Genomic DNA, 15,684 nt, shown 5'->3' on the forward strand with positions numbered 1-15,684 from the left:
TTGTCCATGTCTAGGGTCCGGTATTGTTCATCATTTCCCTATCTCAGTGGTGGTAAGTAATGAAGTAAAAATACTTTGCTACTTTACTTAAGTATTTTTTGGTGGGATCTGTACTTTACTTGAGTAGGTTTTATTTGCATCTACTTTCACTCTTACTCCACTACTTTATTAAAGACAAAGTTTACTTTTTACTCTGATACATTTCCCCATGCCCGCTTCAAGTATTTATTACACTGATTTTACAAACCAACGAAAAATTTGTTTTCTTAAAAAAAAAAAAAAAAAAAAAAAAATGCACAACTTCGCAAGTTATTTGCTAATATACGCAGTTAGTTCGAGGTGGAAGATGACCGCTAAAATAGGTGATAGTGCAGCTCTTGCTGCCCACAATGATCCCGAGATTCCCGACAGGGATCACCCATGGCCTTATCTCAAGGATATGTTTGAATTCACTGAAGTCAAGGTAGATTCTGATTGGCTGAAATGTCTTCTTTGCCTGCCACGGGTGAATGAAATTTCAATTGGGCTGTACAAAAAAACCGAATGCGATTTTCATGCTCATCTCATCAGTAAAGACGCCCCTGTAATTAGTAGTATAGGTCAGGGTTGCCAGGTTTTCATAACAAATCCTGACCAGTTGCTTCTCAAAACTAGTCCAAAACTAGCCCAAACGCATTTCCAGGAGGTTCCCCGATAAAAAATTGCTTTCCGGAGTTAAAATATACGTTTATTGGAAGGGTTGCCTTGGTAAAATTCACATTTTAGGTGCTAAATATCAAGTTATTGGGATTGGGGTTTCTTAGACCGGCAGACAAGAAAAACAACCACGGATTTGGAAACACTGGTCCAGGTGGAGCGGCAGTTACTGCTTTCAAAATCGATTTTGTGTAGATTGTCAGTGAATTACGGCTATGTGTAGTATATGCCAACCAGTGTTGCCAAGTCTGTGGTTGTTTTTCATGTCCGCGAGTCGAATCGACAATACCAATAACATGATATTTAGCCCCTAAAATGCAAATGACAGAATTTTCATTTTTGGGAGAACTAACTCTTTAAAGAGGTGGTTCTTCCTCATTGATATTCTGAAACAGTCTTACCTTGTATCTTGCACATCTTCTGTTTGATGCAGCTATGATGTTATGGAACATGTCTACTGAAAGTTCAACCCCTATACTGCGATAAGGTTCTTCATTGTCTCTTTTGATTGTAAATCTAACAAATTCTTAAGTATCTAATCTCATCATATGTTCAATTAAAACACTGCATATCACTCCCAAAACAACTGATCTGCTTAATTATTGATATTTACAGTTAATTTGAATATTTACTTTTTACTTCCAGTACTTAAGTATGTTTTAAATCGGATACTTTTGTACTTTTACTCAAGTGATGTTTGAATGGAGGACTTTCTACTTTTACTGGAGTCATTTTTTTTATTTAGATACATCTACTTTTACTTGAGTATAACTTTTGAGTACTTTTACCACCCCTTGGGCCCTATCTAAATGTGCATTATTTTTTGTAAATAAAGACTTTTTCACGAATTCCCCTACGTCTCCTCACTCCTTTGTTCCTCGCTCCTTCACAGTAGTAGCTGCAGCAGTATGACAGTAGAGAGAGAAAAATATATATTATTAAAAGGTTATAAAACAGAATGACATAAATATATATATATTAGGGGTGTAACGATACGCGTATTCGTATTGAACCGTTCGGTACGACGCTTTCGGTTCGGTACGCGGTACGCATTATGTATACCGAACGGTTCGTTGGAGTAATTAATTATATTTGAAAAAAAAAAAAAAAGAGAGAGAGAGAAATATAATGATATGCGTTCAACAAGGTAGCCCAATAACCCAAACAACGTAACAGGCAACGCCCCTGACACTCCCGAAGAAGAAAAAAACACCATCTTATATGTTTATGTTAGGCTACTCAGCAGGCGCTCGCTCACTCAGTACGCGTTGAAGGCTCGTTGCAAAATAGCCAATGCGTTTAACAGACTAGAAATGAGAAGATCCTCCAATAACCAACAGGTCTGGTGTTTGGGTGCACTTTGGATTCCCTTTAAGCTATAATGGTGATGGCAAGAGAGTGGTGGATAAAAAAACAACGGTATGTCGCATCTGCAACATGACAGGGTACACCAGCAGGAATAAAAAAACAAAACAAAAAAACACCAGCGGGAATATCTGGGATATATGCATCAGTACTATCTGGGAAAAGACGAAAAAAAGGAGAAACATGCACGCAGCAAACTATCCCTGCAGCATTTAGAAACTATAGCTTACAGGGAATCCAACCCAAACACCAGACCTGTTGGTTATTTTAGGATCTTATATTTCTGGTCTGTTAAAGGCATTCGACATTTTGCAACGAGCCTTCAGCGCGTGCTGAGTGAGCGAGCGCCTTAGGGGCCGTTCACATATCGTGCCTAAAAACGCATGGAAAACGCTAAGCGCGTCTTTCTCCTCCTTTCCAAAGCGCTTTGGCAGAAGCGCTCATGAGGCGTCTGTCTTTGCTAAGCAACAATGACGTGCTCTCTCCATGAGACGCGGAAATTTCAGCGAAGGATAAATGGATTTGCAGCTCTAAAAATCGGTTGCAGTAGCTCTGCTACTAAATTTATTTCAAAATTGCAATCCATATACAACTATGATCAGCTGATCCTTCATCTTGGCTGAGCTCTCAACGTTGTTACGGGAAAGGATGAAGCTGATTGGTTAGTTCTTGTCACATGACCCGCAGTGCGCTTGCGGCATTCTGAAAAGTTGAGATGTTTTTACATTTTGCTGTATCTAAAACGTATCGAACCGAACCGAACCGAACCGTGACATCAGTGTATCGTATCGAACCGAACCGTGAATTTTGTGAACCGTTACACCCCTAATATATATATATAATTATTTTTTTTTTTTTTTTTTTAAGTGATGTAACAGACGGCCAAGTATGGTGACCCATACTCAGAATTCCTGCTCTAAAAAAAAAAGTGCGCACAAACTGCAGTGAACACACTCCCGGAGCAGTGGCCAGCAATTTATGCTGCGGCGCCTGGGGAGCAGTTGGGGGTCTGGTGTCTTCCTCAAGGGCACCTCAGTCATGGTATTGAGAGCACTATACATTCACTCCCCCATCTACAATTCCTGCCAGCCCAAGACTGCAGGATGAGACGTTAAATCGAGGTCCTGACTCTCTGTGGTCATTAAAAATCTCAGGATGTCTTTCGAAAAGAGTAGAGGTGTGACCTCGGCATCCTGGCTAAATTCGCCCATTGGCTTCCGACCATCATGGCCTCCTAACAATCCCCATATCTGCTGATTGGCTTCATCACGCAGTCTCCTCTCCACCAGTAAGCTGGTGTGTGGTGGGCGTTCTGGCGAACTATGGCTGCCGTCGCATCATCCAGGTGGATGCTGCACACTGGTGGTGGATGAGGAGATACCCCCTGACTATGTGAGCGCTTTGAGTGCCTAGAAAAGCACTATATAAATGTAATGAATTATTATTATTATTATTATTAAGACTCAAACCCACAACTTCCTAAATGGAATGTCAGCACCCAGTGTCAACTCTTTAACACCGCCCCCCCCCCAAACTAAAAAAAAAAAAAAAAAAACAATCTTTATCCATTTGAAAGGTAAATGTGTCTAGGTATGCTTAACAGACACCTTTGAAAAAATTGTGTTATTAAAATCCAGAATCTGAGTGTGGCTTCTTTTGAGAAACTTCACAATCGTAAATGATTTTTTAATTTTGACTACTTTCCTCCGCTATCCAATTTTTATATATATATCATAGTTTTTAATCACGTTTCTATTAGTACTATTTTTATTTCCTTCAAAGTTGATGTGGAAAGGTCACTATTATACTTTTTTATTTATTGTTTTACTAGATAAAACCCATACCTAATTTTAACTGAGACCAATTAATGGATGTGTATCTATACTTACATTGATGCCCAATTAATAGATTCAGAATAATCGCTTTTTTAATGTAGGGATTTAAAGTTTATTCAAAACCAAACATATGATTTTGTCTCTTTTGTGTAATATCACATTTGTTCAGAAGTGAGAGAAACTGCATTTTCTGTTTGTAGCAGTATTAAAACCTCAGGTAACATGCATTTGATTCAGCCACTGCAATGAACACCAGTAACTAAGGCATTAGTTTTGATAACAATAATAAAACGTTTTTCTTCTCTCTCCTGCAGCATCCTCTATAGCCTGGGGCCCGTTTCACCATAATAAAAGAACTAATGAGTAAATCAAACACAGGTGTGCGAAATTACAATTAGGAGCCAAAGTAAAACTAGGTCATAGGTAAACAGGTAAACAGATAAACTGAAAACACAATGAAAACAGGACAAAAGCTAAACATAACCCTAAAATTACTAACTCCTTTCCGGAAGATGTGTCCCGCATCTTAACAATACCATCGGGGACAGAGGGCAGGGCCCAATGGAGGACCAGGGAGCTCCAGAAGCCATGGCAAAGCAGGCAGTTCAGGTTGCCATGGTTGAGCTGGGGACTCACGAGTCCATGGTGGATCAGGGGACTCGGGAGGTGGATCCTCTGTGGCCTTAGCTGGCTTGGCCATGGGTATATGGACCCCCTCCAAATTTTCTTGAGGAAAATAAGGAATCCTGGGTTGCACTCTGGAGGAGCGGGCACTTGAGGGCGCTCTGGAGGAGCAGGAGAGTTCTGGGGCTTGGGCCAACACTGGAGTAAGTTCTGGGGCAGGGATGAGAGATGTGAACAGTCCTCCTCCTCCTCCTCCTCCTCCTCCCTTGGTTATATTTGAATTGGGTGGCCAGTGGACTTGAGAGAGCCACAAACAGTGGGCTTGACAGCAGCGTAGCTGGTGGGCTTGACTCTCGAACAGCCAGTGGGCCTGACTTGGGAACAGCCAGCTGACTCGACGAAGGTACATGCAGAGAGCTTGCGGATGATGTAGCCGCGGGTTCTGAACTGAGGATGGGATTGGTTCAGGGGGCTGGAACGGGAAAAAAGATATCAGTGCTGACCGGACAGATGTTAGAGCAGGGTCTGCAACCTTTTCCCCCAGGTCAGCACTGTTAGAAACCCACCTCTGTGCTCGGGAAAGCACAGGAGGATAGGTATGGTCTGATCCAATAGCCAGGCATGTGGAGGATCTCAACATCGGGTGAGCTGGTGTGGCCCAATGGTTTTCAGAAGGGAATGGATGAGAATTGTTTATCTCTATCAAACAGAAGTCAAAAATAGGCATAAGTCAACAAATAGTGTTCTCGTCCAGTCCCAACTGAAAACAGACACATAAATAGGCATCAGGCCAGCTCACTTCATGGCTAAGCCTGATTAATTCCTCCATCCAGAGGGCAACCACCCTGTCGTGGGCAGCACAACCAGTCCTCAGCCCAGTCCATCTTGTTTTTAGGTCCGTTCTTCTGTTACGGGTTGGTGAAACGAATGAACGATCACAATGAAGCTCCATGGAAAGTCTTTTAACAAGGTAACTCAAGCATTCACAAAAACTAACATAACATAAATGAGAGAGGACCCCGACTAAGGAACTGAGATTATTTATAGGGGCGCAAACAAAATACCTAATGAGTTAAATAATCAAACACAGGTGTATGAAATTACTTAAAGTTAGGTGCCAAAGTAAAACTAGGTCACGGGGAACAGATAAACTGAAAACACAATGAAAACACATCAAAAACTAAACATAAGCCTAACAGTAACTCATTGATGGGAAAGCTTGATAGTCTTGTATTTTATTATGTTTTACATGAAATTTGGATACATGCACTTCACAAGTTCTACATTTATTGACTTAGCAGGCACTTTTAACCAGTGTGAATAATCTGTGCTATTTCATACAGCATGCTAAAGATATTCAGTCATGTCTGGATATACAACTTGGGTTTGCATTTTTTATTATTTATTTATTTTTTAATTTTTTATAGGAGTTTCTTATGCTCACCAAGATGACATTTATTTGAAACATAGTAAACATTTTAATATAGTGGAACATTATAAAAAAAAAAAAAAGATTTCACTTTTTATATTTTAAAATGTAATTTATTCCTATGATGGCAAAGCTAAATTTTCAGCTGGAATTACTCCAACCTGTCACATGATTGTTATGAAATCATTGTTATATGCTGATTGGGTGCTCAAGATACTTTTTTTTACTTATTATCCATGTTTAAAACAGTTGTGCTGTTTAATAATTTGTGGGAACCATGGTGCATTTTTTTTTAAATTCATTTTTGATGAATGAAAGTTCAAAAGAGTGGCATTTTTCTTGTGAAACAGAAAACCTTTGAAACAATAATTTCTTCAATGTCACTTTTGATCAAGTTTAATGCATCATTGCTGAATAAAAAATATTTTCTATTTGTTTGGTGAAGAAAAACAAAGAAAATAAAACATTACTATATAGTGAAATTTCATCTGTAACTTAATTTATGCCCAAATCACAGCTGTTTTATTATAATGTATATTTGAAGGAGCCCATAAAGTGCAATGACTGAAGTTTTACCGCAATGACTGATTAACAGAAAAGAAGATGGTCTTTCACTGTTTTCTGGAATGCATCAGAACATGTTATCTTTTACACTACATATGCAACACCCAGATGTCATTTTAGTGATTGCGGGATCCATTTACGCCTGCATTGACCCCATGTATTAAAAGAGATCTAATATCTCTAGTCTATTCACTTTTCATTCAGACTCTGTGTCACTCTCCCCCATCACACCACATGGTGATTCAGTTTCAACCTAATTTGTATGTATCAAACTCACACCACATCTGAATTTTTTTGCAAAACCACATTCAACCCATATAGATCATATCAAAAAGATTATTCAAATATGCCCACACTACATGACACTACATCATGGCCATCTATTCAGCCACTTTATTTCTAATGGGACAAAACTGAGGCAGTATGTGAATTGGAAGATGGACTAAATAATTGATGTTGTGGTGCCTTGGTATTCCTCCGAGCACTTCAGGGGTGAGCCACCTCCCACACAAATGGGAAGGCTGTCAGGAGTAATTGGAGGAATCGCGACAACGTCGAGTCAAGTGTTCACCAGTCCTGAGGTGAAGAATGTGACACTGCAAGTTGCAGAACTCAAAAGCACAGATTTTTTTTCTCTCCCTCTTCTTCAATTTCTCTTGTGCACTCTTCCTTATTGTTTCTTTTCCAAGCATAAATCCCTTTCAGAGCCAGTTTTGCCTAAGAATACTACAATTTGGCTGATGGAGCAGTTGAATTCATGGCCATCAGGGGAATTCATAGGGCAATCATTCAATGAATTTTGTGCTTTGCATGACAAAACCTCTCTTGTTATGGAAAGTTGCTGTAGATTTACTAAGAGAATACATCTCTTTTATTGGTTTTGAAATGTTTTGATCTTTCCAGCACTCTTACCGCAGCTCTTTATTGTTTCTTGTGCATGCGGCTGTTCACATTTTGACAACATTTATCTAAGGAAAAGACCTTAATGACCCCAAATCTCTCACATCCACATCACAATCTCCAGGAGTCTTTGCTGTGAGCTCAACTCATCCAACCCCCACATCCACCACCTCTGCTTCAGAGAAGGTGATGTTTTCAGAGTCCTCTGGTGGTTGTCAGTTCTGGTTGGGCCACTGAGCAGACAGCTCAGTGCTCACCCAGAGCCCATATCTGTAGACTGGAGGCCTTTTGGCCAGGTTGAGAAGAGCAAGAGGAGGTGGCAGGTCAGAAACCACGGCTCAACATGTCAGCAGAAGAAAAATAGGGCCCCTGACAGGGTGAGGCAGATATCTATATTTTGTTGTTTTAACTATACCCAAACCATTTTAAAAGAAAAGTACAAATTGGTCATAGAAGCACAGGCCATCTTCAACCAAAAGCAGAGCAGTTTGACTGCTCTGGGGCCTAGATCATCAGTTTAAGTCAGCTTCAGCGGGTCATGAGAGATATAATGGCAGACGTTCATCCAGATCCAGATCATCTCGAGGGTCAGAGGCTGCTGAAATGAGCAGCTACACCCACCCACAAGGGAGCAGATTCTGTAATTCTTCCTTATCAAATGACCCACACTACATTTGTTTGAAAATTTCACTCTACATGTAATTAGATTGCTTTCTACCTTGAAATCTCTCTATTGCATTAACCAAATTTAGGTTTCAGAAGTGGCCATTCAACTAAGACTGCATTACTGTCAGTCACTGAAGCCTTGTGGAATACAAAAAGGTGATTACAAATAATCAGTTCTCATTCTGCTGGACCTATCTGCCACTTTTGCCACTATGAATCATCAGGTCCTGCTGTCTGCACTCTCATCACAGGAAAACAGGATTCCACTTTGCTGGTTTGAATCCTATCTCACAGGTAGTTCTTTCAGGCTTGCATGGGGAGGGGAGGTACCCAAAGCACAGCACTTCCTCTTCTCCATATACACTAAATCACTGGGACCCATCACACAGGTACATGGCTTTTGATGACGAAAACAAGAACATCAGCTTTAGCTCAACCTCGCAAAGACCAAGCTTCTCTTATTTCTCCCTCTTACTCTACAACATGATTTCACAATCCAGCTAGTTCATCAACAATTACCCCATCAGGTTCAGTCAGAAATTTTTGTGTAATCTTTGATGACTAGCTGACTTTCGGAGACAACATTGCAAATCCACTCGATCATGCAGATTTGCATTGCACTATATCAGAAAGATCAGGCCTTTCTTAACGGAGTATGCTGCATAACTTCTTGTCCTGGCCCTTGACATTTCTAGGCTGGACTACTGCAATGCTACTCTAGCTGGACTTCCATCATTTGCAATCAAACATCTTCACATAATTTAGAATGCAGCAGCAAGTCTGGCTGACGTTAATCTACCTCGTCAGATTGTTTATTATCGATCTGTCTATCTGAAATATGCAGGATCTATTACATAGTCATACCATTTCCCAAATACTTGAGAAATATGCTCCTGTTAAAACTTGACTGGTTCCATCTGCACGTTTCACCTTGGTTCACTCCGGATCTTTGAGCAATGAAAGCTATGGGACAATGCTTGGAAAGACTGTACAGGAAAACAGGACTCATTGTGCACTCATTGGCTTTGAAAAAAACATTTTCTTAAATATTGTACAGCCCTAAATGCTGCAAAATCCTCATATGCCTCTTCTACTATTAAGTATTCCATGTGCAGGACCAAATCTCTGTTTGTTATGGACAACAAACTCAATAACCCCCCCCCCCCCAAAAAAAAAAAATGCAGTTGTATCTGATCAAATGCTCATTATTATTCTTTAGCTTGGGTTAAACTAATTAATTTTACTTGGTTGGAACAGCAGCTACTCTAATTATGTCTCTATTTGTTTCTCTGTTTTGCCATGTGATTTACCTATAATCCTGTAGTTGAGCATCTGCCGTTGTTCCAGCAGAATTAAAAATTGCTGCGTTAATATAACGCTCTTGACCATCTGGACATGGACAATTATAGACCAACTTCAAATTTACCATTCTTGAGTAAAATTCTTGAAAAAGTTGTGTCTGCACAATTGAGATCTGACATGCTAATGGCCTTTTTGAACCTTTTCAGTCAGGATTTCGTTCATTACATAGCAAAGAAACTGCTCTTCTTCATGTGATTAATGGCATTCTTCTGTCCATAGATTCTGGGTTCATAAACATCTTGATTCTTCTTGATCTAAGCTCTGGTTTTGACACGGTCTGTTATGAAATACTCATCTCTAACCTTTCTGATCACTGGTTTATCTCTTTCCTGATTAATTTCCTACATCAGCGATAGAAAATATTATATCACCATACAATGTTTTTTTTGGAAAAAGGAAAAGGTGCTAAATAAATACAACTTCTTCTTCTTTTCAAATCTTACAAATCTACATCTCCCCCAGAAGCCTAAGATATACAAGTGAGCGACTTTTGCGGTACCATCACAGAGAGGCACAAAATCACTTAACAGAAAATTTTCATTCACCATTCTTGGCTGGTGCAATGATCTTCCCATCCCTCTCCAGAATGCTGAATACCTGTAAGTTTTGAAACAATGGCTTGAAACTAATCTCTTTTGTCAACATTTGATTGCATCCTAGAAAAAAAAAAAAAAAAAAAAAAGACAAATTATATATTATCTTTCCTTATTCCTTCCCTGACTAGCTTCTGAACAATGTCTGAAACTTTGAATTATGAGCTCTACCTGGTTTAACTTGCCTCTTTATGATGAATCACTTATCACTTATTGTACTCCCCAATCGTAAGTTGTTTTGGCTGAAAGTATCTGCTAAATTAGTAAATGTAAATACATGTAATTGTATATGAAGGTTTTTTGTGCAGGTTTTTGTGCTCTTTTTTTTAAATAAATTATATTTTTATGCAGTAATGGCACATTAAATTGAGCAATAGTATCGGTCAAGACATTTAACGTATCTTTAGATAGATTTCTATTTCAAATAAATACTATATCTTTTGAACGTTCATCCAAAAATGTTTTCAACATTGATTACAAAAAGAAATGTTTGTAGATCACCAAATCAACATATTAAAATAATTCCTGAAGGATCATATGAAACTGGCAGTTTACCAACCCCAAACTTTTGAATGGTTGTTTTATATATGTAATTAAATAAATAAATAGACATATCAAATAATTTACTTATTCTCATCTGTTTTCATGCCATGTCACTTAAAGAGCCAGTAAGATGAAATTTCTAAGCTTCCTATCACTGTTTATAAGTCCTGTACAATAGGTTTAAATCCATCCAAGGTTAAAAAACATTGTCATTTTGTAAAAATATAATTTTAAAATGACCTCAATTCTCAGAGATCCCCAAACGGTTCACGCGAAGCTGTTCAAAAGATTCAGTTTCCTTAAACCCCACCTTTCAGTAGCATACTGTGTTCTGATTGGTCAACTAACATAGTCAGTTTTGATTGGTTGTTCCGCACACGACTTCATGGTAAACAATGCGTTAGCATCTTTTTGGGGTGAATTATGTCTTATTCCTCTCATCGCGAAGCAAACAGTAAAATAAAAAACTTGAACAGTCTCGCTGCTTTTTCTTCTGTGTGTGCGTATTCAAGCCGCGTGCTTCAGTTTGAATCTAAATAGCGCGTTCAGCGCGGGGGCGTGGTCATATTAGATATAATGAAGGGAGACGTGAAAAACGGACATTGCGTTGTTTTCATATATTACTTTATCACAGAATATCCATTAGCAGCAATTGTTACACTTCATTTTAATGACATGTTTGTAAATGAAGATCAGCACAGACAAAGGCTGCAGACAGCACACATACTGATAAGACGCTCGGGAGAAAACAAACACATAACTTCATAATCATACTTCGCGTTGTGATTCGGAGATGCTTGTTGGTCTAAATAAAGTTGGTAATGAACCCTCTTTTATGGCCAAACGCTTTGAAAATCCCGCCTTGTACTCACCGAGATTAGAAAAGCAGTCATCAGTGAAATGTTGTGAACACAACAAGGATTTGTTGTACTGCTCTGTTATTGTGGTAAAAATGAATTTTAGCCATTGGTTCTTCTGTTCTTCATTCTATGGCAGTGAAAATAAAACAAACTTGCCTTTACAATCTCCTCGACACGATGCTATCACACCAACCAGAGCGTCTGTGTGGGGGGTGGGGCAGGTCAGAGTTCCGTTCCTCCCAAGACGGTAGGCGGAGATTATTATGCAAAGTGTTCCTAGTGACGCACATAGAGATGGGCAAAAGATTTGAAATCTATAACGACTTGTTTCAGCGATTCAGAGTCGACTCCTTGCTTTAGAAGCCAATAACTTTATAAATCGTCTACTTTTTGGTTTAATTACTTTGCACATTGTTTACACTGATGGACAACTACATCATACACTGTAATGCAGGTATTTTTTGATTTCCCATCTGTGTGGCTCTTTAACATGATTAAATATTGAATTAAAGCAATCTGCTTTGAATATTTACAAAGCCTTAATATCTCAGCATGTTCACTTTTAAAACAAATATTATCATCATCATCCTCATCATCATCATCATCATCATCAATGCAATTTACATTTAACAGATTAAATCCTGAAAAGAGTGACACATCTGTGTTCAAATTAAGGCTGCACCACTGCTTAAATAGAATTAAAAGTAAATTAAATATGATTATTTTGCTGATTGTTTCCGATGGCTGTCACTTGTATTTATTTTCTTATTGTTTATTTTAATTATAACATTTTCATTGCTTCTCGGTCAGATTTCATTATTTATTTATTTAATTTCCTAAACTATTTGTTTCTCTTACATATAGTAATGAAAATAATTACCTTGGATGCATGGGTAAAAAGAGACAATTCAAAGGAATATTCAAATATGGATACAGATTCATGATAAAAGTCAATTCATTTCTGATCTATGCAAATCACTTGGTTCCCTCATTAATAATAAGGAATGTGGTATTTTTCACTCTTATGGAGAGAAACTTGACAACAAATTTGTCATCACTTAAACATAACAATTAAAAGAAAACCCATACAGAGTATCTTTATGGGCAAGATAACAGTGTGTTTGGAAGGGTCAACTCTAGAGCAAACTGCTAAATTATTTGATTCGACTCCTTAAAACAATAGTGCTCTAACTGAAATGGTGAAACTTGAGAACTTTTTTTTATATAAATAGGCTCTATTTTTATCCAAATATCTCCTCCAAATTAATGAATAGAACATTTGAATGTATTTTTTTCAACACTTTGAAGATCCCTGCACTCCTCCTAAGCAATTTATAATGCTGAAACCAGCTCTTTTGCTGTTATCTGTGTTATTTTTTTATTTATTTTTTTATTATTAAATAAAAAAGCTGTTATCCTGCAGCAAGAACATTAATGCCTCCAATTTTATGTCAGAAAAAGAACTGGATTGAAAATAAATTTGACTGGGGCCTATTTGGCTTTTGACCAGCCCCGCTCTCGATGTTATCAGTGACTGAGAGAGAGGGAGGTCATAGTGGCAGAAAGCAAAATTATTGTTTTTTCTTTTTAGTGGAAGTCTTTATAAAATGAGAGAGGAATTTCAAAGGTCTCCCTAATTGCAAGTTAGTGTGATGTGATTTATTTGGCTTTGATTATGGAATGAAGGATTATTGCAGGGACTCAGGAAGCACAATGGGCATGTGATTCTTACTGCTGCATTGAACAAGCAGTTTATAACGTGTGTCATTATTATTTACAAAAATTGCTGAAGGGAATAATTGATCAAATAAGAACGCGAATACAGCAGAGCACCTACAGAATTGCGTGGCTATACTGTATGTGCCATAAAATCCTCTAATGTGATGGTGATATTTTCAGCTGGAATATATTTCTTCTTAACATCATGGGTTAATTTCACGGCTCAAAGCAATGATTTGCATTAGTAGAAGCATCATAAACACACAAAAACGATTTATTAAATATAGATTGAACAAATTAACTACATGGTGAATTAGCTTTTAAGTTGAGATGTAACAAAATAGCGACAGATTATTTCTTCTCTATTGAGAGTAAACATTATTTTTATAAAGCAAAAAATGTAGGAAGTATACGGTATTTACAGTAAATATTATTTTGCTGGAGACTGTAGTAAATGGTCACTAAATGGGCATGGTCATGAAGATTAAATGATTGGAAAAGTTTGGTGTACGTCACTAGTGAGAAGTTTTAACACTAAACAATTCCATGGATGAATTATTGACAATACGATCAATAACATGCATCTGGGCTAAACAACTTTGTAAGGATAAATCCTTTTCATGCTGACTTTGAGTAATAAATATCAGGAGTCTGAGGCAGTTTCAGGAAGATTTTGGCAGATGCTGTTGAACTGCTGCTGTATTGAGTGTTTTTTTGGCCATAAATCTCACCTTGTCTTTGACTGGCTGCATTGCGGCTGCACTGGGGTTCCCATGGCTACAACTAGGTCATTTTATGTTTAAAAGGCTCCTGAAATGGCAAATCAACACTTCCATGACCCTGTCAAGGGCACCTCGCTTCGATTCATCTTCAGATGAAGCTGAAACAAATACTTCTCTGTCTGACAGAGAGGAGGTCATGATGTTTCACTTCTACATCAAGCCATGCAAGACTGAGTGTGTCGGGCTTGAGGGGAGGTCAGGAAGCACTTCCTTCAGATAGACTTCTGCAGCTACGCACCGGCTATCTTATTTGAGAGATAAATGAAAATGCTGTAGTTGCTGAAGATTTTTGTCAGCATTTTTGCTTTCTGGCATTATGTGCTGAGGGAGATAAACAAGAGATAAATAAAATAGAGGAAAGGGAGAGTGAAGTATCAGCGATAGTTTTGATGTACCTATTGATTCTGGCACTTCGACACAAACCTTCATCTCCCTCTTGTACTCGGATGTGCTTGATGTCAGCACACTTCTCCGTCTTCTGTGTAACCCTTTTCTTTGTCCAATTCAGGAACAGAGATACCAGTATCAAACGGCAATCTTCCAGTCTCTCTCTTGAAACCAACATATAAGTGACTTAAAAGGTTAGTAAAAAAAAAAAAAAATTGCTCACTTTGAAGTCATCCTAGGTGTATAAGATTTCTTTGTTCAGTTGAATCCAGTCAAAGTTATTTTAAAAATTGTCTTTAATCTTTCAAACTGTTTGATGCCACCCAGCAGGTGTCGCACTGCATCAGTCGAGAATTTTAATAAAAAGCGCATCCATAAAAAAAAAAAAAAAAAAAAAAAAATGTGTCTCCGGTGGGTGAAAAAGGCCTTCTGTAGCGAATCAATGCGTTCATTTATTTATTTATTTTACATTTTTTCCGAAGAACTTTTAACAAGTTCAAGTTCAAGTTCAATTTATTTGTATAGCGCATTTACAACAGCCTCGTGGCTGACCAAAGTGCTTTACATAAGAGCAAGAATATTACATATACATAAAAAAATAAATAAATAGAAAATAAATAAAAAATAAAATAGACCAGACAAAAATTTAAAACCACCCATTTCAAAATGTAGCATAACACAGTAGTCAGTACCCTAAGGAAAATAAAAACGTTTTTAGCAAGGATTTAAAAATAGACAAGGAAGGGGCCAGTCTGATCTCTAAAGGCAGGGTATTCCAGAGTCGTGGCCCAGCCACTGCAAATGCACGCTCCCCTCTACGCTTTAGCCTAACACGAGGGACCACCAACAGAGCCTGGTCACAGGAACGTAGGTTTCTTGTTGGAGTATAAGGATGAAGAAGTTCAGATAAATAGACAGGAGCTTTGTTATGAAGGGATTTATAAATGAAGAGGAGAATTTTAAAGTCTATTCTCTGAGAAATTGGCAACCAGTGAAGGGATCTGAGAATTGGGGTTATGTGTTCATGTTTACGACAGTTTAAAAGAAGTCTGGCTGCAGCATTTTGGACTAGCTGAAGTCGTGCAATTTGAGATTTAGATATACCGCAATATAAAGAATTGCAGTTATCTAGACGCGATGTAACAAATGCATGAACAGCCATTTCTAGAGTTTTTGGAGTGAGAAAGTTTTTAATTTTAGACAGTAAACGAAGCTGATAGAAACTGGATCCAATAACAGAAGAGATATGTCTATCAAATTTTAAGTGTTGGTCAATAGTAATACCTAGGTTCTTCACCCGTGAGGATCTAAAAACGGATAAACTATCTAGCTCAGGGCTTATTCACTGAGAGTTGTCAT

At 38.1% G+C, this 15,684-nt stretch overlaps 1 protein-coding gene across 1 annotated transcript; it reads right to left on the bottom strand.

Moving 5' to 3' along the window:
* Positions 1 to 3,986: 3,986 nt before the first annotated feature.
* LOC113052492 (uncharacterized) lies at positions 3,987 to 5,646 on the bottom strand. The gene is made up of 2 exons (XM_026216913.1): positions 5,320 to 5,646; positions 3,987 to 5,219 (listed from the first exon to the last, which is right to left on the bottom strand). The coding sequence occupies exon 2, from the start codon at positions 5,158 to 5,160 to the stop codon at positions 4,423 to 4,425; it is 738 nt and encodes a 245-aa protein (XP_026072698.1). The 5' UTR covers positions 5,161 to 5,219; positions 5,320 to 5,646; the 3' UTR covers positions 3,987 to 4,422.
* Positions 5,647 to 15,684: the final 10,038 nt, after the last annotated feature.

This window comes from Carassius auratus, chromosome 32, assembly GCF_003368295.1.
Source record: "Carassius auratus strain Wakin chromosome 32, ASM336829v1, whole genome shotgun sequence".
Taxonomy (NCBI): domain Eukaryota; kingdom Metazoa; phylum Chordata; class Actinopteri; order Cypriniformes; family Cyprinidae; genus Carassius; species Carassius auratus.

Coding starts and splice junctions, on each gene's coding strand:
- LOC113052492 (XM_026216913.1), bottom strand. CDS start 5,160: ATGTTGAGATCCTCCACATGCCTGGCTATTGGATCAGACCATACCTAT.